Source organism: Daucus carota, chromosome 7, assembly GCF_001625215.2.
Source record: "Daucus carota subsp. sativus chromosome 7, DH1 v3.0, whole genome shotgun sequence".
Classification (NCBI taxonomy): Eukaryota; Viridiplantae; Streptophyta; class Magnoliopsida; order Apiales; family Apiaceae; genus Daucus; species Daucus carota.
In genome coordinates, this window is record NC_030387.2 from 32,120,586 (window position 1) to 32,144,746 (window position 24,161).

The following is a 24,161-nucleotide window of genomic DNA, read 5'->3' on the forward strand; positions in this document are numbered from 1 at the left end:
TTTTACGGCTTGACATTTTTGTGTAGTTACTTTTTGTTCTTTATAAACGGATAATTTTGATATTAATTTGTATGTTACGTTGATTCGGATCTGAAAATTCATATCTGTATCCAGATACAAATACTATCCGGATCTGAATCTGATTTTAAATAGATTTTTATTTTTATATTAAAAAATTTTGAAAATTATAAAAATAGCAAAATCAAAAATGATGTTAAAAATTAAAGTTAATAAAGATGATTTATATCTATTCAAAAATTAATTTTTACTTATATTTCGATATAAATTTGTTATCTTTAAAATATTTAACTCAAAAACTATTTTGATATATGTCTATAATATCTTACAATTATATAAAATTTATATAAATATATTATTTTATGAATTTATATATAAATACACACATTATAATAAACACACTATAAAGTTATAGAATATTAAAATAGAGTTAAATATCATATACTCCCTCCGTTTCAATTTACACGTCCATCTTGAAAAAAAAAATTTGTTTCAAATTAGTTGTCCATTCAACTTCAATGCAAAATCATATTTCCAAAGTCAATTCTACTCCACATATCTCTTGTTTATATTTCCTAGATCAATCTCATTCCACATATTATAGTAATTTAATGCATCTAATTTGTCAAGATCCACTTTTCTTAAACTGTGTGAGTTTTTTAAAGTGGACATTTATTTTGAAACGGAGGGAGTATATTTCATTTCGGATTCGGATTTATCGAATACAAATATGCCTATATCCGTATCCGGAATTGTCGGATTCGGATGCGGGTTAATATCTGGTAGGTGACTGTATACGTCCAAAAAATTCAAATAGGTCACTCAACTAAACTAATCATCAATCAACGGCTTTCGAATTGAACGAATGATTAAATAAGTTGATTTATTTGAGTTTTTTGGACGTAGTCCGTTAAATTTTCAATGAGTGATGTGCTTCAGTTTTTTGGACACAGTTTATCACATAGTTGATATTCACCCTATAAAAATTCATATAAACATGTGCAGTGCAACATGTCTTCCTTACAAAATTATTAATGTTTTATGTAAAACAGTCGGCAAACCTTATATGTAGCGACTAGATCTTTTTTTATCATTCATCTATGTCCAAACTATTCAAAAAAGTTATTCGACTCTGATATTCTGATAACCATTAATACTGTAATCAAAGAATATGTGTAATGGATACACATCAAAAGAAACAAAACTACCACAATATTATCGATATACTAACATGCAAATACATGCCCAAAGTCATACATTTCACAAAGATTAAAGAAAATCATTATAAGAACTGACTGCAGCAGTGTGGACTAGTGTCCGCCTGGAGATCTCTTTTCGAACATAATTGAGGACACACTGATCAGTGGTTGTAGGTGATATTACTATATATCACCCTCAGTGCCATATGCAAGTCATTGTATCAACCCTTGTTCCAGATCAAGACCCGATAAACATTACTATGAAGTACTTTTGCCAATCAAAAAGAATAATTAAGAGGTTAATCCAATACGACACATCAAATTAGTTACTCAGGAATATTAGGATATTCCATCTGAAATTTCTCAAGTAACTGATGTAATGTGATTTCTTGTCTGAACCTCTTCATTTCTTTTTGAAGATTTGTTACGGTACTTACAATAGTGTTACCGGACTCTTGATCTGGAACAAAGGATGAGATACAATGATATTTACCCATGCATGAAATCTACCTACCCTGTCCATCTCTTTTGGAATTTGTAAGATACAATCCGCTTCGGCGAAATTGCATAGTAAAGAGCACCATAACACGCATACATATGATTAAATACAAGGGCATAAGAAAATCTAGTGAATTGGGAGGAAGTGTTTGGGGTTGTCTAGAGCTCATGCGATTTTTGATATATATAATACTAGCACATACACACAATGATGTCATATAAGAAGAGTCGAGTGAATCGGTCGCTAAAGAAGTGTCTAGAATTCTAGGGAAAAGGAAGTGTCTAGAGCTTTTGAGATTTTTGATATAAATATTAAATACAGTACTAGCACATATAAAGAATGATGTCATCACATGAGAAGAGTTGAGTGAATCGCCTCACAAAATATCTAGAATTTTATGGAGAAAGAAGCTTCTGGAGCTCTTGAGATTTTTGATATAAATACTGTACTAGCACATACACAAAATGATGTCACATAAGAAGAGAGTCGAGTGAATCGGGCCCTAAAGAAGTGTCTAGAAATCTCCAATTTTGCATATAAAAACAATGATGCGCACACATAACAATATCATATAGGTAAGGACTAAAACCTCTAGCGAAATGCAATTTTTTTTATAAGGAAATGAAAGAGCAATGCGAAAAGAACGTGCTAGGGACATTAAACGAGAATCCAAAATTTTAAATGTCCAAAAGAGGTATAAGTATGTAAATTATGAAACGCTTTTGCTAAAAATTAATACAATAAAGAATATGTTCATTATGGCGCTAGATTCATAAATTATCACCAAACTATAAAAAGAAAATAATTTTCCAGAAAGAAGAACAATCCTAATGAGATTTCATATTCACCTGCAGTGACTAATTATATATTTAGAATTCGTGTAAACTCAAAAACTAATTCCCAACATAACCTGATGTACAACATAATGATTAATTATGATTTAGATTTTCTAGTGGGCAAAGCTAATTCTTCATTACAAACAAATAATAGGATTTACTTGGAAATGGGAATAGTGATATAATGTGCACCAATCAAACATTGACAATTATATACATATTTGATTTGAATTTCTGTCGTCTCCATATTAGCAAATTATAAGAGTAAACTTCTGGTTGTTTATTAAAAAGAAATGAAATGTCCTTCATTTGTATCATCAAAATTAATGTACTTCAGTTTGTACTGGAATATTAAAATGATCGCTGAAGTTAACGTAATATATCACTCTATTCATGGGTCTTAACGAATAACAGGATATCATTTATATCATTATAGTCATGAAAGATATCAAACAAGTATATGTCCTTCGGGAGTAAAAATATTTTTTTACAAAGTTCTAAATATTATTCTTGAATGTAACATAACCAGTAAAAGGTTATGAATTCTAATATTTATAATAATATATTAAAATTTTAACAAGTTTATCTACTATTTATATTTAATTAAAACAAAGAAAATAACTTTATAATAAAAATAAATAGCACATAAATTTGATAAAATCTAAATATATTATCATAAATATTAGAAGTCATAATCTTACTTTATTGTGGTAACATTAATAATAAAACTCTATAAATAATATTATTACTCTTTTAACTCATATTTAGAGGTAACTAGTTGAGAAGCCGCCGCAAGCGGCCTATAAAAATTATATTAATGATTTAAATTTAAAATTTTTAGAATAAAATAAATTTGTGCATCCGACAAACTCTTACTCTTACCAGCCAATCATCTCTATCACCATTCAAAGCATCCAGTATAGTGTAACTCATTATTGTATTCAGGGTTCTAGAAATCGCTAGGCGTCCCAGGGCGGTCGGGTACCTTCTAGCGATTAATCGGTAAATCGGGGATTAATCGGATAGATTAATCGAAGCATTAATCGGACATATATTATTTTTAAATTATTATAATTATATGTAATTTAATAATTTTATCTACTTTTCACTACTAGTGGAGTCAAACTAGTAAACAATATAATATCATATATTAAATAAATACTTGATATATATAATACAAATCATTGATTAAATAAATATATACCAATCGAAATAATGTAATAAATATTAAATAAAATTAGTCACTTATAGGATATTAAGTTAAGTACAAGTGATAATAATTTCTTATAATATAATCATAATTTTAGATTAATTTATTAAAAATGTTTTTTTTTTGACCGCCTGGACCTCCTAGGCGGGATTTGGGCAGCCTAGGCGGGATGTTGACCGCATAGGACCGATTTTTGTAAAAAAAACCTTTATTACAATCCGCTTATAACTACCAAGCACTAATATTAGCGGTTCTAGTTGTCAAACCTCTAAACACCTCAAACCTCTAATTTGCCCAAAATCTCTGACTTCCAAACAGAGCCATATAGTGTAACAAAGAGATTGGAGTTTGCATGTAGTTATAAATTAAAGAAAAAGTGCATTTTGTATATGTGCATTTTGAGAGTTCATGCCTTTGTAATATTATAACTAAATAAATATCTACATTTATAATTCTATTTAATTAAATTTTGCTCAATTTGTGTACTTTTGTCAATTCAAACTAACCACATGAGTTAAAAGTGAATGAAAATATGAATAAAATTTTCTTTTACAGATTCTTCGACAGTTCATATTGCTCCCACAAACACAGATGCATCTACATCTCGTGTAGACGCACACAGACATTTCCATGACCATCGGGAACCTTTATCTCCTGTAGATGCACACCGACAAATATTCCTAGATCTTATCGCCTCATAGATCTTATCGCCCCATAGATATTATCGCCTCATGAGTACAAGACTATACATTTTTAGTCTTTTCAACAATTGAAAAATCTACCCCGTCCCTAATATTTCATCTTTCTCTCACGATCCAGTAGTCTCACTCCGGCATATTTAAGGTAAAGTCACTACTAGAAATATTGGATTATACATCCCCCACCCCCCAAATATATCATCTTTCTCCCAAAATTCTGTTTTCTCCGTCGTAAATATCTAAAGGTAAAGTGGTGTGTGTTCATGTATAATCGGTAATTAGTTTGAACTAATAATTAGTAAGTACTCGTATGTTTCTTGCAATCGATTCCAATTTTGGTTTTCGAATTTATACAGAGTTTTCGTTTTTGATTTCTAATTGCAACAGATATGGCTAAAATTTACTTTTGATATTTTACAGCTATGAGCCGCACAAGAAAAGATGCACAAGGTGTGAGGGATCCCAAGGGTAAGAAAAGAATCTCGTCACATGATTCCATCAACTCCCTTGCACAATCGAAGCTACGCAAACATAATAGTCCTCATTATAATGGTAATAACTCTATGTATTTATGTAGTTTTAATTATGATTTTATTATTTGTGTTGCTCATGTTATGATATAATAAATGTATACAACTCCGGAGGCGATGGAGTATTAAATAAACGATGCCTGGGAGGCATCATTTGTTTAATACTCTCACTGTCCCTCTGAGTTGTATACATTGTTGGACGCGGCACGTACTTTAATGCTTCTACAAGACTATAACGTATAGCTCTATAACTAATAAAAATTTAATATTTAATTTTTTATCCGGAAGAAGTAAATCTTAAAAATAAATTATAAAAAATAAACTTTACAGGAGTACTAAAGTATGTATAGAATTGAATGTGACAGAGGGAGTAACATTTACTTAATGGATGTAGTTCATTGTTTATTTTCCATCAATTTTGTTTCTCCCTCATTGGTATTATCATCTATTTATTTCATAAGCTCTACCATATAACAATCATAAAATTAATGGTCATTTGAGGGATTGATTGTGGTTAAACTCAATTTTTCGTTAACTTTGTCTAATGTAAGTTTACTAGCTTTTATATTGTGTCTGTTCTAGTACTAGTCACCAAATATGGTCTTACCTAGATAATTGGATTATCATCATCCCATCTCTAAAACAATGAAATCACACAAATAATAAATATCTCTACAACTTAGAGTTTAGAAATTATAACTTAAAAATATCTCTACAATTTCCAAACAAACCCTTTGAATCCCTCCTCAATCTCTTAGTGGAAGCTATCTACATTTCTCCCTCAAAAATACACAATATCTCTCTAAAAAGTCTAACAAATATGTTATATCTCTTAAAAAACTTAATAATTATGTTATATTTTATTATGATCTTTTTATAGAAAGTCATTAGTAGGTAGTAAAGAGAACTAAAATAGAATAAAACTCTATATAACGCCCACCATCCTTCAATAACACTCATTCTCAAGGTCCTTATTTCTCATGAAGTGTTCCCTCAAGCATATTGACTTTGAGGCTCAACCCTTGATGCTCACTTGTATGCTTGTCTGTCAGCGGATGTCTATTTACAAATTTTCTTCTCAACATATCTTTTTGCTATTTAGACAGATATGTTCTCCTATTTCATCTTTGTTCTTTCCACCTCCCTCGTCTCACCGTATGGTACATGAATAAATCATTACAATTTACAATATTTTGATTAAACATGATATGAACTATACACTTTTTAAACTTTAGATTTTCTTTAAAACAATCTTACTGGACTACATTAATATAAGTTCATCAAAAAGCATTACAAAAAAAACACATGACCCCTTAGTGAGTTACCACACATAGATGTTTAGGGGATGACAATCACACTTTCTTTTTGTATGAGTTGTTGAATATGGTATTGTTTATTTCTCACATTGTCTATACTTTTGATGTTCTGTAGATGGAGATTGTGTGCTTATGATGGCCCCTAATCCGGATGATCCACCATATGTTGCTCAGATTATAGAATCCAAGGCTAAAAAGGTGACAGTAAGATGGTACTACAGACCCCAAGACACTGATCTTTGGAAGAAAGACTGTCACGGTGACCTTTGGAAGAAAGACTGTCACGGGAAAAAAGAATTGTTTCTATCTAACCATTTTGATCCTTAAAGTCTAGATTGTATCCTAGGAAAGTGTACCGTGCACACTTTCCATGAATATATAGAGCTTGAAGGTCGGCGTTCTGATTCCGATTACTACAGTCGATTTGAGTATGATATTTATAAGAAAAAATTGATCGATGTCAAAGATGCTGATTGGTAAGTGATATGTGACTCCTATAGTTACTTGTTGTTTGTGTTTAGTTACAAAATTACTCCTTTCAAAGTGTCTAATTTGACTATTCTTAAATCTTAATTGCAGGCTGTGCATTTGCGGGAATCCTTACAATCCGGATCTGTATGTGTCTATTGTCAGATATGCAAATCAAGGTACAGTATCCATTATAATAAAAAAATTGCTCTTTTATGTATCAATGTATGTGCTTTATTTTCATTTCCAGCATTTCAGAAAAAGAAATCTTGAGGTGCATACATGCAACTCTTTTATTTACTGTTGTTGAATGTTGAATAGATTCTATATTTTCATAAGAAGTGTGGTAAGGCTTTTTTATACTATAAGTTGATTAACTCACTAAGAATTATCTCCTTAAACGTGCATTCCTTGTGATTTCAATTTTCATAGAAGTTTTCGTGTTGCGTTGATTGTGCTTTTAATGTTCCTTGTAGGTTCCATCCATCTTGTACCAACACTGATGCAAAGAGTTCATGCATTATTTTTTGTGATAACTGCAAGAACTCTCCTAGCTAGGTTAGACTTGTTGGACTTAGCGTTTTTATACATCTTGTTCTATCTTTTTTATTTGACATTTCCCACTCTTTTTTGATATGATTATTTACAATACATATAATAAACTCAATTTTTGATATTTTATAATACTTAGGAGCAAGCTGCGGACAAGCGCTTTGAAAGGTATCTCAAGTTCCCGAGGATGCACAAAGATATCAAAAAGGAGAAGGCCCTTAGATAATTAAAGATTAAGGAGTATTTCAAATTTTTGTTTGTCTTGTGGAGAATTGTTGGTTTGTTGTTCCGCCCCTTTTATTTATTGTGACATAATAGGTTTCTTCTATTATTTTAAAATTTAAATTTTATTTTTTCATCTAACAATCATATTATTCTAATTATTTGTAATTTGTTTTACATGCATACAGTTTGGATTTTGACAAATATAGTTACTTGATTAAATGCATGTTTGAAAATTAAATTCAAATATCACCCAATCTCACATTGCTTTTACGTACCAAATTAGGTTGGGGTTTGGTGGGTATGGTTACATATATATTGGTCATAGACGAAATACCATATAGATTTGTGAAATATTGTTTTGGAGAAGTTTGTTTGTTTTTTTATAAACGCACTTGCATTAATACTTCTCAGAATCAATCATAAAAATGATGAAATCTGGAGCAGTATAGAGCCTGACATAGAATATGCGACTCGTGCTAATTCATAAGTTACGTATTCGCAGACCTAAAGATAAAAGTAAATAACCCTTCATCAAAGTGTTTAAGCATATCCCTACAATTTTCGATCATTGCATGAAAGTAGGTGTTTCCCGACCGCCATTTACTGCATCGACTAGCTAGGAGCTGGCATCACATTCAAACAAACACTTTCTACTCCTCCATTCTTTCGTCCAAGTTAAAGCTTTTGAGGCTCATAACTTCTGCTTCTCTCGGCTGAAATCTCGCTTGCACGACAATACTTTTGGCTAAAAGAAAGTTACCTTCTTCATCCCTAATAACACATCCAACTCATACCTGGTCTGTCCCCTGCACAAAAGCTGCATCTACGTTTATTTTAACCCAGACTTCAGGTGGTTTACACCACGTTCGAAATCGAACCACAATGTGCTGTTGTGTGTTATATACAGAGCTATCTTTCCTTGCTCGCTGCCATTCAGTAAACATACAGCACGCTCGTCAACGCAATCCATAAGGTGATTTAGAAAATTTATACTCTGATCAAATTATTTTTACTTACATTTCACTTATAAAAATTTAAAATAAAATACCAAATATAACCCTTTAATAAAATTTAGATGAGAATTTTATGGATCCTAGATCATATTTTACGACCTTCGTATGAAGTATTTAGCTAAGTAATTAAAATAAAAGATATGTAATTTATGTTTTTTTGTAATTTTTTTGGGTGATGTGTTATTTTATTTTGTAAGTACTGATTTAATATATATATATATATATATATATATATATATAGGGATAGGATCAAATAAAAACTTTTTTAAGTTACAAACTTACAAACTTTTTTTTATTCTCCTATCGTGTTAATCCTTAGTTATATAAAGTATCCATGTTGAAAATTTTTCAAAAAACATCACAATTTTTAAAAATAACGCATAAATAAATCGCGTTTTCAACACATTTATAACTGGGGTTCAACATCGGGTGTTGAACACTAATTAACATTGTGTTGAATATATCTAAAAATATGTTTAAACTATACCTCTAGGGTTTGGGTAGGGTCTAGAAACATAAATATTAGTTATATAACATGTTTACCTTAGTTCTTACATTTAAAAATTGGTTTAAGTACTTCTCCACCACTATTTTAGTCAATATTCAACAAAAAATGTTGCAAAAATGTTGAACTCAAGTTATATATGCGTTGAACAAAAAAAGTTTGTAAGTTTGTAAGTTTGTACCAGAACCCTCCCCTATATATATATATATATATATATATATATATATATATATGAAAACTATATTCTATGTAAGGTACAAGTTTTACTCAACAAAAATTTCCAACACTAATATAGGAAAAATAGGAGATAGTAAGTGGGTGTTTGGCAACACTTATTATTTTAAGTCTTTTCGGGCTTCTTTTAGCGCTTTAAGCTGCTTCTATTGTTTAGGTAGCGTTGGCAAAAGAAGTATAAGTGCTTTTTTGGGGGGTTTTAAGCCAAAAGGTAGAAGTGAGATATGTTAACTTTTTTGGCCTTTTTTAGTGATTTGCATTTTATTATGAAGTTTTTAATTTTTTAATATGTAATAAACTTTATTTAGTAATAAAGTTATTTTATTTTAATAATTTGAAATTTTTTGAATTTTTAAATTTAAATTACCAAATTTTCAATCGACTTATAGGTAAAAGTTAATTTACATCATAATAATTGTCTTTGCAGTTTTCTTAATCACAAAAGTTTCAAAAGTGAATATAATAATATAATAAGAGTTGCAAGGATCATTTTATTGCATCGCATCTGATTTTTGTATTGTTAAACTTATTTTTGTTGCAAGAAAATTATTTAGACTAAATTATACAATCAAATATACGTATAATTTGTAGTGTGATGTGATATTAATTTCCATTCATGTTAATCACATCTGACAAAATATTAAATAAATTAAATAAATTAACTCGTCCAACTCGTCAAATTCACTCATTGAACACGGTTTAATTGTGATAATTTGTCTCGGCCTAGCTCGGCTCGTTTCGCCAACCTGAAATATCTACTTATGAGATGAGGTCAGAAGTTAGAACATCATGTCCAGCAAAATTCTAACGTGTTGTGACTTGTGAGTGTGCTGTGATCTTACACAGTGTAACAGGGAGATGAGGGAGTTGCAGTTACAAATTCAATAAAACAGGCCAAGCAGAGGATAATTAGGCAACTAATTTACATACCAGATTAAAATTTGTAGTTTTTCAGATGAAGCCTAACATGTAACCACACAATTAAACATATTAATAGAGATGCAAGCATCAAATTGTTCCTAGGCATTTCTGTGAACTTACCAGACCAGGTGTCCTAACTGTTAGTTAAATTTGTTAATTTTGTTCTAGTGCTTCTCCGACTTGCCTATAAATGCGTCTCCCTGCATAATCTGTTTCTGCACAATTTGTCTACATAGCACATTCCAAGAAGTCTACAGATACCTGAGAACATAATGGCGAAGATTGTGTACTTGACGATGGTTTTTGCCACATTTTTGGCGGCTTTTCTGATGGTGGAGCAAGGGGAGGCTTTTACCTGCGGGACAACATTACAAGAACGTACAAAGCAACTTTGTGATCCATTTCACAGGGGTGAACAGCAGGAGCCATCTGCTGAGTGTTGCAACTCATTAAAAGCATTCCGTGATACGGCCAAGACTAGAGAAGAGAGGATTGAGTTGTGTCGTTGCGTGCAGGATCGTTCTAATAGAAACAGAGCTGGTGTTCCTGCTCCAGATGCTCGTATTCCTAAAATAGACGCTCTTCCTGCAAAATGCGGACTTCCATTTATATACTCTGCAGATCGTAAATTCGACTGTAACACGTAAGTTTATTTCACGGATTGTTGATAATTTTTTTGATTAGTTCATTAGTACACATGACTGACTAATATATTTTTCTATGCAGCGTAAACTAAGCTTACCTCCGGTGCATGAAGAAGTAGTTGGAGGAAAAATCGATATATATAATAACACTGAGGCCATATATGTGCCTTAAGAAATAAAATTATGAGCAAATGTATCTCATATGTTTTGTAATTTTTCAGTTCAACAAGAAATGCAACTCCTGTTTTGCATCCACCGGAACTCATTGAGTTCTGTAATGTATTTCTGGCGTGCTATATTATAAACGTTTGACGTTTCTTATTAATTCTAACGTAACTGTTAATCCCAAAAGATAAAAGAACGTCGTCTACTGATCAATGACTGTCACTTAGTACTACAAGTCTGGAACTGTCACAAATCACAGGGAAAGGCCTCTGTTTATGACAGTTTAGTATTGTTGTATATACCGAAAGCAGCATTCCCAGCGGCAGATATGCATACTTCTTGTAAGCTAATAGAAATACATTTAAACAGCAATGGAAACACGACGACTCCAGTCATAAGCTATACTCAAGACATCAGGTAACAAGATCTCGGTTTTTCTCTGATCAACTGGCATCCCAGTCCCTATTTCTGGATATGAGTGTCATAAGGGCAACCACGACTGACCTCATGCTTGGCCTTAGTACATGATTTCCGGAGATCTGTGCTGGGGTCGGGCTGATTCATTACCTCTTCAAACTGTAAAAAATATACAGATAAATATATACTTATAATTACAATGTGCTCATTATGGCTGAGTGTTGCTGGGTTCCACTGAAGCTTAAGAGTTTGCAAATGACATGGAGAAACACAGAGTAGAGCCTGATTTAGGTACTTATAAAATTTTAGTCAAAGTCTTACGACATCTCGGCATGATGAGTGGTGCAGGGGAGATAGAGAAAAGAACTATAGAGCGAGGTTCAGCATTGCATACAACATTCTGATATGTGGGCTTTTCTAGGTAGACAGTGCTGATAAAGGTCTAAACACACGTAAAGGTCTAAAGAATTGATAAAGAAATTACAACATCTGTAATCCAAGAGTTCTTTATATGCTATGAAGTGCGAGTTATACAAAAAACAAATAGAACGGATCAAGAAATTTAAAGCAACATTAGCAAGTTAAGCTGCCAAAGGATTACGAGGATGATTCTGTTATACTACAAGCTAATATTAATATGAAGTCTATTAGAAAATATTGAATTAGACGTTCAACACTATTGACAGATTTCCAGAATATAATCAGTCAAACAAATAGACAACTCTCTCTTGTTTTTCACAAACAACTCCATAACCACAATTCAATACAGTGATTTGAATTCAAAGGTCAAACAGAAAAAGAGTGAGTGAGAAATTATAAACGATAAGATAACTTGGAAAAAACGATAGCAAAGAATGTTGTACATGATACAAAAATATGGACTTCTCACAGATTTATTGTAATATTTCTTTTATATTGCCATTATCAACCAGGCCATATGCAAGATAGTAAATATAATCGTTATGGACTGAAGAATATAATCATTAATTAGTAGATGTAGATTTGTATCACTTACCAGCAGTAGACTGACAATTCCTCACTTTGCATATTTCAACAGTGATTTGCCTCCCTCGTACATGATTAGACTCTGTGGAAACGAGGTGTCTACAGTAGATGGAGCAAGGACTTCACGGGAAACATCTGGACCCCCGTGCTTACCATATCCATGATCCTTAGAAATCCTGCTCTTAAAATTAATAGAGACTATGTGCGTTTCATCAGGACGCTGCGATTGGAATGACTCTACTATAAGAGTTCCAGTCTTTGTAATATTCAAAGGATGCCCATATTGTTTGAGTACAGCTGTAGCAAGTAGAACCCAAGAGCCTACTCCTTTTCGTTGCCTCCTCAACCATATAGGAAAAGGATACTTGGGAGGCACTAGATTGTAGCAATCTGGGTCCAAACTACAAAGAGCGAGTGAACCTTCAAAACCCATGAGCTTAAACGGGGCAATAACTCCAAATAGACGGGGAACACGATTTGGCACATTAAATTCCCCAAACAACTGCGTCTCAAAATCATATGACATAATCTTCAACTCATTCCCCTTCAACTTATTAAATTCCTCAGTTCCGGGTTGTTTCATCTCTACCCAGTAGTACCTACCATCAATATAAGCCCCCATTTCATTAACAAGCCTCGGAACCCGAGAATCCCCCATCTTCTTCCACGTGTTCTTCCTCAAACTATAAACCTCAACCTTCGGAGCCACCTCTCCAAACTGCTTCCCCTTTCCATCCTGAACGTAAACAATCCTAATAACCTTATAATCATCCGTACCCTTATCATACCCCATCCCGACCACATAATAACTCTTATCCCTATCATCCAAAAGCCTCTTAAAACAACTCGAAACAAGAACCCTGTGTCTCCTAACAAAAGAGTTCCACAAATACAACTCCCTAGAAGCATAATCAATATGCAAATCAGTTAACAAAAGCATCCCATCTACTTGCGCAATCAGCTTCAAACTGCCACTCTTGGTAACAAAGGGAATGTCGAATTTTTCGATAACTCGAGAAGTATCAGCAGAGATTAAAGAGCAGTAATTTTGGTGAGAGATAAAAGGGGGGATTATAAGCACAGCATTATCATCACAAAAGTTAACAGCTTTCCGAATTTGAGAGGAAATAAAAGATGGGTTGTTGATAAGAGAGTACCATGCTTTGTTCACTGAGCTTGATTTGATTAGGTCTTTTATAGAGAGTCTTGAGAAGATTTCAGCGGTGGTTTCTTCAGGGAGATCATGAAACGTCGTCGTTGAGACTCCATTGTTGCTTAGAGCAACTCCAATGCTAGATGCTATATATCTATTGCTATTGCTATAATATAGCACCAAAAAATGTTTTTTGGTGCTAAAATAAAACTTGCACTCCAATGCTAAGTTCTATAACTTGTTTCAAATTTAACCAACTCATTAACTTTTACCTAACTTCTATATAGAACCAACTCTTTAACTTTTACCTAACTCATTAACTCATTAACTAGTTTCCAATTTCTATTTATTGGTGATGTGGCAACATGGATGGATCCATCCTTGGTTTCAAATATAGAACCAAGGATGCATCTATGCATGGATGCATCCAAATATAGCACCCCTTTGGAGTTGAGTTTTTTTACATTTGATGCTATAATATAGCAATAGAACCAAGTATAGCATTGCATTGGAGTTGCTCTTACTGGGGCTACTGCAGCAATTGACATTTTGATTGCAAGGAGAAATTGTGTAGGGTTTTAGAAACAATGAAAGTGGATTATTGTGAAGAGCTTTTTGTAGTGACTTTAAAACCAACGTAAAGAAAAGCCTGCAAACACATGGAAAGTGTACGTAAAAGTGAAGAGCTTTTTGCAGTAAAGAAAAAAGTAACTACCACAAAAATGTCAAGCCGTAAAACGGATAATTTTGATATTAATTTGTATGTATGTTATTCGGATCCGAAAATTCATATATGTATCCGGATATAGTATCCAGATACGAATACTATCCGGATATGAATCTGATTTTAAATAGATTTTAATTTTTATATTAAAAAATTTTGAAAATTAAAAAAAATAACAAAGATCAAAAAATGATGTTAAAAATTAAAGTTAATAAAGATGATTTATATCTATTCAAAAATTAATTTTTGCATATATTTCGATATAAATTTGTTATCTTTACAAATATTTAACTCGAAAAATATTTTGATATATGTCTATAATATCTTACAATTATATAAAATTTATATAATATATTATTTTATGAATTTATATATAAATACATACATTATAATAAACACACTATAAAGTTATAGAATATTAAAATAGAGTTAAATATCATATACTCCCTCCGTTTCAATTTACACGTCCATTTTGGAAAAAAAAAAAATTGTTTCAAATTAGTTGTCCACTTCAACTTTCAATACAAAATCATATTTCCAAAGTCAATTCTACTCCACATATCTCTTGTTTATATTTCCTAGATCAATCTCATTCCACATATTATAGTAATTTAATGCATCTAATTTGTCAAGATCCACTTTTCTTAAACTGTGTGATTTTTTTAAAGTTGACATCTATTTTGAAACGGAGGGAGTATATTTCTTTTGGGATTCGGATATTATCGAATACAAATATGCCTATATCCGTATCCGGAATTGTCGGATTCGGATGCGGTTAATATCTGGTAGGTGACTGTATACGTCCAAAAAATTCAAATAGGTCACTCAACTCAAACTAATCATCAATCAACGGCTTTCGAATTGAACGAATGATTAAATTAAGTTGATTTATTTGAGTTTTTTGGACGTAATCCGTTAAATTTTCAATGAGTGATGCGCTTCAGTTTTTTGGACACAGTTTATCACATAGTTGATATTTAACCCTATAAAAATTCATATAAACATGTGCAGTGCAACATGTCTTCCTTACAAAATTATTAATGTTTTATGTAAAACAGTCGGCAAACCTTATATGTAGCGACTAGATCATTTTTTTTATCATTCATCCATGTCCAAACTATTCAAAAAAGTTATTTGACTCTGATATTCTGATAACCATTAATACTGTAATCAAAGAATATGTGTAATGGATACACATCAAAAGAAACAAAACTACCACAATATTATCGATATACTAACATGCAAATACATGCCAAAAGTCATACATTTCAAAGATTAAAAGAAAATCATTATAAGAACTGACTGCAGCAGTGTGACTAGTGTCCGCCTGGAGATCTCTTTTCGAACATAATTGAGGACACACTGATCAGTGATTTGTAGGTGATATTACTATATATCACCATCAGTGCCATATGCAAGTCATTGTATCACCCCTTGTTCCAGATCAAGACCCGATAAACATTACTATGAAGTACTTTTGCCAATCAAAAAAGAATAATTAAGAGGTTAAATCCAATACGACACATCAAATTAGTTACTCAGGAATATTAGGATATTCCATCTGAAATTTCTCAAGTAACTGATGTAATGTGATTTCTTGTCTGAACCTCTCCATTTCTTTTTGAAGATTTGTTACGGTACTTACAATAGTGTTACCGGACTCTTGATCTGGAACAAAGGATGATATACAATGATATTTACCCATGCATGAAATCTACCTACCCTGTCCATCTCTTTTGGAATTTGTAAAATACAATCCGCTTCGGTGAAATTGCATAGTAAAGAGCACCATAACACGCATACATATGATTAAATACAAGGGCATAAGAAGAATCTAGTGAATTGGGCGGAAGTGTTTGGGGTTGTCTAGAGCTCATGCGATTTTTGATATATATAATACTAGCACATACACAAAATGATGTCATATAAGAAGAGTCGAGTGAATCGGTCGCTAAAGAAGTGTCTAGAATTCTAGGGAAAAGGAAGTGTCTAGAGCTTTTGAGATTTTTGATATAAATATTAAATACAGTAGTAGCACATATAAAGAATGATGTCATCACATGAGAAGAGTTGAGTGAATCGGCCTCACAAAAATATCTAGAATTTTATGGAGAAAGAAGCTTCTGGAGCTCTTGAGATTTTTGATATAAATACGGTACTAGCACATACACAAAATGATGTCACATAAGAAGAGAGTCGAGTGAATCGGGCCCTAAAGAAGTGTCTAGAAATCTCCAGTTTTGCATATAAAAACAATGATGCGCACACATAACAATATCACATAGGTAAGGACTAAAACCTCTAGCGAAATGCAATTTTTTTTATAAGGAAATGAAAGAGCAATGCGAAAAGAACGTGCTAGGGACATTAAACGAGAATCCAAAATTTTAAATGTCCAAAAGAGGTATAAGTATGTAAATTATGAAACGTTTTTGCTAAAAATTAAATACAATAAAGAATGTGTTCATTATGGCGCTAGATTCATAAATTATCACCAAACTATAAAAAGAAAATAATTTTCCAGAAAGAAGAACAATCCTAATGAGATTTCATATTCACCTCCAGTGACTAATTATATATTTAGAATTCGTGTAAACTCCAAAACTAATTCCCAACATAACCTGATGTACAACATAATGATTAATTATGATTTAGATTTTCTAGTGGGCAAAGCTAATTCTTCATTACACACAAAATAATAGGATTTACTTGGAAATGGGAATAGTGATATATTGTGCACCAATCAAACATTGACAATTATATACATATTTGATTTGAATTTCTGTCGTCTCCATATTAGCAAATTATAAGAGTAAACTTCTGGTTGTTTATTAAAAAGAAATGAAATGTCCTTCATTTGTATCATCAAAATTAATGTACTTCAGTTTGTACTGGAATATTAAAATGATCGCTGAAGTCAACGTCATATATCACTCTATTCATGGGTCTTAACGAATAACAAGATATCATTTATATCATTATAGTCATGAAAGATATCAAACAAGTATATGTCCTTCGGGAGTAAAAATATTTTTTTACAAAGTTCTAAATATTATTCTTGAATGTGACATAACCAAGTAAAAAGTTATGAATTCTAATATTTATAATAATATATTTAAATTTTAACAAGTTTATCTACTATTTATATTTAATTAAAACAAAGAAAATAACTTTATAATAAAAATAAATAGCACATAAATTTGATAAAATCTAAATATATTATCATAAATATTAGAAGTCATAATCTTACTTTATTGTGGTAACATTCAATAATAAAACTCTATAAATAATATTATTACTCTTTTTACTCATATTTAGAGGTAACTAGTTGAGAAGCCGCGCGTTGCGGCGGCCTATAAAAATTATATTAATGATTTAAACTTAAAATTTTTAGAATAAAATAAATTTGTGCATCCGACAAACTCTTACTCTTATCAGCCAATCATCTCTATCACCATTTAAAGCATCCAGTATAGTGTAACTCATTATTGTATTCAGGGTTCTAGAAATCGCTAGGCGTCCCAGGGCGGTCGGGGTACCTTCTAGCGATTAATCGGTAAATCGGGGATTAATCGGAAAGATTAATCGGAGCATTAATCGGACATATATTATTTTTAAATGGAAAATGCTTGGTACACAAAATTGTGTACAAAGACATGTACATAATGACATGTGGCAGATTTTAATTGGATGGCCCCCTTGCATTTACACAATTATGTGCACCTAGCACTACTCTTTTTAAATTATTATAATTATATGTAATTTAATAATTTTATCTACTTTTCACTACTAGTGGAGTCAAACTAGTAAACAATATAATATCATATATTAAATAAATACTTGATATATATAATACAAATCATTGATTAAATAAATATATACCAATCGAAATAATGTAATAAATATTAAATAAAATTAGTCACTTATAGGATATTAAGTTAAGCACAAGTGAATAATATTTTCTTATAATATAATCATAATTTTAGATTTAATTTATTAAAAATGTTTTTTTTTTGTTTTTGACCGCCTGGACCTCCTAGGCGGGATTTGGGCAGCCTAGGCGGGATGTTGACCGCATAGGACCGATTTTTGTAAAAAAAACCTTTATTACAATCTGCTTATAACTACCAAGCACTAATATTAGCGGTTCTAGTTGTCAAACCTCTAAAACACCTCAAACCTCTAATTTTGCCCAAAATCTCTGACTTCCAAACAGAGCCATATAGTGTAACAAAGAGATTGGAGTTTGCATGTAGTTATAAATTAAAGAAAAAGTGCATTTTGTATATGTGCATTTTGAGAGTTCATGCCTTTGTAATATTATAACTAAATAAATATTCTACATTTATAATTCTATTTAATTAAATTTTGCTCAATTTGTGTACTTTTGTCAATTCAAACTAACCACATGAGTTAAAAGTGAATGAAAAGATGAATAAAATTTTCTTTTACAGATTCTTGGACACTTCATATTGCTCCCACAAACACAGATGCATCTACATCTCGTGTAGACGCACACATACATTTCCATGACCATCGGGAACCTTTATCTCCTATAGATGCACACCGACAAATATTCCTAGATCTTATCGCCTCATAGATCTTATCGCCCCATAGATATTATCGCCTCATGAGTACAAGACTATACATTTTTAGTCTTTTCAACAATTGAAAAATCTACCCCGTCCCTAATATTTCATGTTTCTCTCACGATCCAGTAGTCTCACTCCGGCGTACTTAAGGTAAAGCCACTACTAGAAATATTGGATTAGACATCCCCCACCTCCCAAATATATCATCTTTCTCCCAAAATTCTGTTTTCTCCGTCGTAAATATCTAAAGGTAAAGTGGTGTGTGTTCATGTATAATCGGGTAATTAGTTTGAACTAATAATTAGTAAGTACTCATATGTTTCTTGCAATTGATTCCAATTTTAGTTTTCGAATTTATACAGAGTTTTCGTCTTTGATTTCTAATTGCAACAGATCTGGCTAAAATTTACTTTTGATATTTTACAGCTATGAGCCGCACAAGAAAAGATGTACAAGGTGTGAGGGATCCCAAGGGTAAGAAAAGAATCTCGTCACATGATTCCATCAACTCCCTTGCACAATCGAAGCTACGCAAACATAATAGTCCTCATTATAATGGTAATAACTCTATGTATTTATGTAGTTTTAATTACGATTTTATTATTTGTGTTGCTCATGTTATGATATAATAAATGTATACAACTCCGGAGGCGATGGAGTATTAAATAAACGATGCCTGGGAGGCATCATTTGTTTAATACTCTCACCGTCCCTCTGAGTTGTATACATTGTTGTACGCGGCACGTACTTTAATGCTTCTACAAGACTATAACGTATAGCTCTATAACTAATAAAAATTTAATATTTAATTTTTTATCCGGAAGAAGTAAATCTTAAAAAGAAATTATAAAAAATAAACTTTACAGGAGTACTAAAGTATGTATAGAATTGAATGTGACAGAGGGAGTAACATTTACTTAATGGATGTAGTTCATTGTTTATTTTCCATCAATTTTGTTTCTCCCTCATTGGTATTATCATCTATTTATTTCATAAGCTCTACCATATAACAATCATATAATTGATGGTCATTTGAGGGATTGATTGTGGTTAAACTCAATTTTTCGTTAACTTTGTCTAATGTAAGTTTACTAGCTTTTATATTGTGTCTGTTCTAGTACTAGTCACCAAATATGGTCTTACCTAGATAATTGGATTATCATCATCCCATCTCTAAAACAATGAAATCACACAAATAATAAATATCTCTACAACTTAGAGTTTAGAAATTATAACTTAAAAATATCTCTACAATTTCCAAACAAACCCTTTGAATCCCTGCTCAATCTCTTAGTGGAAGCTATCTACATTTCTCCCTCAAAAATACACAATATCTCTCAAAAAGCCTAATAAATATGTTATATCTCTTAAAAAACTTAATAATTATGTTATATTTTATTATGATCTTTTTATAGAAAGTCATTAGGAGGTAGTAAAGAGAACTAAAATAGAATAAAACTCTATATAACGCCCACCATCCTTCAATAACACTCATTCTCAAGGTCCTTATTTCTCATGAAGTGTTCCCTCAAGCATATTGACTTTGAGGCTCAACCCTTGATGCTCACTTGTATGCTTGTCTGTCAGCGGATGTCTATTTACAAATTTTCTTCTCAACATATCTTTTTGCTATTTAGACAGATATGTTCTCCTATTTCATATTTGTTCTTTCCACCTCCCTCGTCTCACCGTATGGTACATGAATAAATCATTACAATTTACAATATTTTGATTAAACATGATATGAACTATACACTTTTTAAACTTTAGATTTTCTTTAAAACAATCTTACTGGACTACATTAATATAAGTTCATCAAAAAGCATTACAAAAAAAACACATGACCCCTTAGTGAGTTACCACACATAGATGTTTAGGGGATGACAATCACACTTTCTTTTTTGTATGAGTTGTTGAATATGGTATTGTTTATTTCTCACATTGTCTATACTTTTGATGTTCTGTAGATGGAGATTGTGTGCTTATGATGGCCCCTAATCCGGATGATCCACCATATGTTGCTCAGATTGTAGAATCCAAGGCTAAAAAGGTGACAGTAAGATGGTACTACAGACCCCAAGACACTGATCTTTGGAAGAAAGACTGTCACGGTGACCTTTGGAAGAAAGACTGTCACGGGAAAAAAGAATTGTTTCTATCTAACCATTTTGATCCTCAAAGTCTAGATTGTATCCTAGGAAAGTGTACCGTGCACACTTTTCATGAATATATGGAGCTTGAAAGTCGGCGTTCTGATTCCGATTACTACAGTCGATTTGAGTATGATATTTATAAGAAAAAATTGATTGATGTCAAAGATGCTGATTGGTAAGTGATATGTGACTCCTATAGTTACTTGTTGTTTGTGTTTAGTTACAAAATTACTCCTTTCAAAGTGTCTAATTTGACTATTCTTAAATCTTAATTGCAGGTTGTGCATTTGCAGGAATCCTTACAATCCGGATCTGTATGTCTATTGTCAGATATGCAAATCAAGGTACGGTATCCATTATAATAAAAAAATTGCTCTTTTATGTATCAATGTATGTGCTTTATTTTCATTTCCAGCATTTCAGAAAAAGAAATCTTGAGGTGCATGCATGCAACTCTTTTATTTACTGTTGTTGAATGTTGAATAGATTCTATATTTTCATAAGAAGTGTGGTAAGGCTTTTTTATACTATAAGTTGATTAACTCACTAAGAATTATCTCCTTAAACGTGCATTCCTTGTGATTTCAATTTTCATGGAAGTTTTCGTGTTGCGTTGATTGTGCTTTTAATGTTCCTTGTAGGTTCCATCCATCTTGTACCAACACTGATGCAAAGAGTTCATGCATTATTTTTTGTGATAACTGCAAGAACTCTCCTAGCCAGGTTAGACTTGTTGGACTTAGCGCTTTTATACATCTTGTTCTATCTTTTTTATTTGACATTTCCCACTCTTTTTTGATATGATTATTTACAATACATATAATAAACTCAATTTTTGATATTTTATAATACTTAGGATCAAGCTGCGGACAAGCGCTTTGAAAGGTATCTCAAGTTCCCGAGGATGCACAAAGATATCAAAAAGGAGAAGGCCCTTGGATAATTAAAGATTAAGGAGTATTTCAAATTTTTGTTTGTCTTGTGGAGAATTGTTGGTTTGTTGTTCCGCCCCTTTTATTTATTGTGACATAATAGGTTTCTTCTATTATTTTAAAATTTAAATTTTATTTTTTAATCTAACAATCATATTATTCTAATTATTTGTAATTTGTTTTACATGCATACAGTTTGGATTTTGACAAATATAGTTACTTGATTAAATGCATGTTTGAAAATTAAATTCAAATATCACCCAATCTCACATTGCTTTTACGTACCAAATTAGGTTGGGGTTTGGTGGGTATGGTTACATATATATTGGTCATAGACGAAATACCATATAGATTTGTGAAATATTGTTTTGGAGAAGTTTGTTTGTTTTTTTATAAACGCACTTGCATTAATACTTCTCAGAATCAATCATAAAAATGATGAAATCTGGAGCAGTATAGAGCCTGACATAGAATATGCGACTCGTGCTAATTCATAAGTTACGTATTCGCAGACCTAAAGATAAAAGTAAATAACCCTTCATCAAAGTGTTTAAGCATATCCCTACAATTTTCGATCGTTGCATGAAAGTAGGTGTTTCCCCGACCGCCATTTACTGCATCGACTAGCTAGGAGCTGGCATCACATTCAAACAGACACTTTCTACTCCTCCATTCTTTCGTCCAAGTTAAAGCTTTTGAGGCTCATAACTTCTGCTTCTCTCGGCTGAAATCTCGCTCGCACGACAATACTTTTGGCTAAAAGAAAGTTACCTTCTTCATCCCTAATAATACATCCAACTCATACCTGGTCTGTCCCCTGCACAAAAGCTGCATCTACGTTTATTTTAACCCAGACTTCAGGTGGTTTACAGCACGTTCGAAATCGAACCACAATGTGCTGTTGTGTGTTATATACAGAGTTATCTTTCCTTGCTCGCTGCCATTCCGTAAACATACAGCACGCTCGTCAACGCAATCCATAAGGTGATTTAGAAAATTTATACTCTGATCAAATTATTTTTACTTACAATTCACTTATAAAAATTTAAAATAAAATACCAAATATAACCCTTTAATAAAATTTAGATGAGAATTTTATGGATCCTAGATCATATTTTACGACCTTCGTATGAAGTATTTAGCTAAGTAATTAAAATACAAGATATGTAATTTATGTTTTTTTGTAATTTTTTTGGGTGATGTGTTATTTTATTTTGTAAGTACTGATTTAATATATATATATATATATATATATATATATATATATATATATATATATATATATATATATATATATGAAAACTTACTATCTCCTATTTTTCCTATATTAGTGTTGGAAATTTTTGTAGAGTAAAACTTGTACCTTACATAGAATATAGTTTTCATATATATATATATATATATATATATATATATATATATATATATATATATATTAAATCAGTACTTACAAAATAAAATAACACATCACCCAAAAAAATTACAAAAAACATAAATTACATATCTTGTATTTTAATTACTTAGCTAAATACTTCATACGAAGGTCGTAAAATATGATCTAGGATCCATAAAATTCTCATCTAAATTTTATTAAAGGGTTATATTTGGTATTTTATTTTAAATTTTTATAAGTGAATTGTAAGTAAAAATAATTTGATCAGAGTATAAATTTTCTAAATCACCTTATGGATTGCGTTGACGAGCGTGCTGTATGTTTACTGAATGGCAGCGAGCAAGGAAAGATAACTCTGTATATAACACACAACAGCACATTGTGGTTCGATTTCGAACGTGGTGTAAACCACCTGAAGTCTGGGTTAAAATAAACGTAGGTGCAGCTTTTGTGCAGGGGACAGACCAGGTATGAGTTGGATGTGTTATTAGGGATGAAGAAGGTAACTTTCTTTTAGCCAAAAGTATTGTCGTGCGAGCGAGATTTCAGCCGAGAGAAGCAGAAGTTATGAGCCTCAAAAGCTTTAACTTGGACGAAAGAATGGAGGAGTGGAAAGTGTCTGTTTGAATGTGATGCCAGCTCCTAGCTAGTCGATGCAGTAAATGGCGGTCGGGAAAACACCTACTTTCATGCAACGATCGAAAATTGTAGGGATATGCTTAAACACTTTGATGAAGGGTTATTTACTTTTATCTTTAG

The 24,161-nt window shown here is 31.7% G+C and overlaps 4 protein-coding genes across 4 annotated transcripts; 3 read left to right on the forward strand and 1 right to left on the reverse strand.

The window, feature by feature from the left end:
• The first annotated feature begins 4,882 nt into the window (after window positions 1–4,882).
• On the forward strand, window positions 4,883–7,047 carry LOC135147990 (chromatin remodeling protein SHL-like). The gene is made up of 5 exons (XM_064082077.1): window positions 4,883–5,012; window positions 6,422–6,565; window positions 6,653–6,782; window positions 6,886–6,953; window positions 7,025–7,047. The coding sequence occupies exons 1-5, from the start codon at window positions 4,883–4,885 to the stop codon at window positions 7,045–7,047; spliced, it is 495 nt and encodes a 164-aa protein (XP_063938147.1).
• Window positions 7,048–10,306: 3,259 nt separating this feature from the next.
• LOC108200388 (non-specific lipid-transfer protein Cw18) lies at window positions 10,307–11,193 on the forward strand. The gene is made up of 2 exons (XM_017368513.2): window positions 10,307–10,867; window positions 10,951–11,193. The coding sequence occupies exons 1-2, from the start codon at window positions 10,497–10,499 to the stop codon at window positions 10,958–10,960; spliced, it is 381 nt and encodes a 126-aa protein (XP_017224002.2). The 5' UTR covers window positions 10,307–10,496; the 3' UTR covers window positions 10,961–11,193.
• Window positions 11,194–11,221: 28 nt separating this feature from the next.
• LOC108203930 (F-box protein At4g22390-like) lies at window positions 11,222–14,156 on the reverse strand. The gene is made up of 3 exons (XM_064082078.1): window positions 14,101–14,156; window positions 12,466–13,774; window positions 11,222–11,609 (listed from the first exon to the last, which is right to left on the reverse strand). Exons 1-2 carry the CDS (start codon window positions 14,154–14,156, stop codon window positions 12,487–12,489), a joined length of 1,344 nt encoding a protein of 447 aa, XP_063938148.1. The 3' UTR covers window positions 11,222–11,609; window positions 12,466–12,486.
• A 5,196-nt stretch (window positions 14,157–19,352) lies between these two features.
• LOC135147991 (chromatin remodeling protein SHL-like) lies at window positions 19,353–22,020 on the forward strand. The gene is made up of 5 exons (XM_064082079.1): window positions 19,353–19,482; window positions 20,892–21,252; window positions 21,356–21,421; window positions 21,719–21,800; window positions 21,934–22,020. The coding sequence occupies exons 1-5, from the start codon at window positions 19,353–19,355 to the stop codon at window positions 22,018–22,020; spliced, it is 726 nt and encodes a 241-aa protein (XP_063938149.1).
• Window positions 22,021–24,161: the final 2,141 nt, after the last annotated feature.

Coding starts and splice junctions, on each gene's coding strand:
- LOC135147990 (XM_064082077.1), top strand. CDS start 4,883: ATGAGCCGCACAAGAAAAGATGCACAAGGTGTGAGGGATCCCAAGGGT. Junction 6,566..6,652: donor TTGGAAGAAAGACTGTCACG/GTGACCTTTGGA, acceptor ATTGTATCCTAG/GAAAGTGTACCGTGCACACT. Junction 6,783..6,885: donor GATGTCAAAGATGCTGATTG/GTAAGTGATATG, acceptor TCTTAATTGCAG/GCTGTGCATTTGCGGGAATC.
- LOC108200388 (XM_017368513.2), top strand. CDS start 10,497: ATGGCGAAGATTGTGTACTTGACGATGGTTTTTGCCACATTTTTGGCG.
- LOC108203930 (XM_064082078.1), bottom strand. CDS start 14,156: ATGTCAATTGCTGCAGTAGCCCCAGTAAGAGCAACTCCAATGCAATGC. Junction 13,775..14,100: donor CCAATGCAATGCTATACTTG/GTTCTATTGCTA, acceptor GCTATATTATAG/CAATAGCAATAGATATATAG.
- LOC135147991 (XM_064082079.1), top strand. CDS start 19,353: ATGAGCCGCACAAGAAAAGATGTACAAGGTGTGAGGGATCCCAAGGGT. Junction 19,483..20,891: donor TAATAGTCCTCATTATAATG/GTAATAACTCTA, acceptor GATGTTCTGTAG/ATGGAGATTGTGTGCTTATG. Junction 21,422..21,718: donor TGTCAGATATGCAAATCAAG/GTACGGTATCCA, acceptor TGTTCCTTGTAG/GTTCCATCCATCTTGTACCA.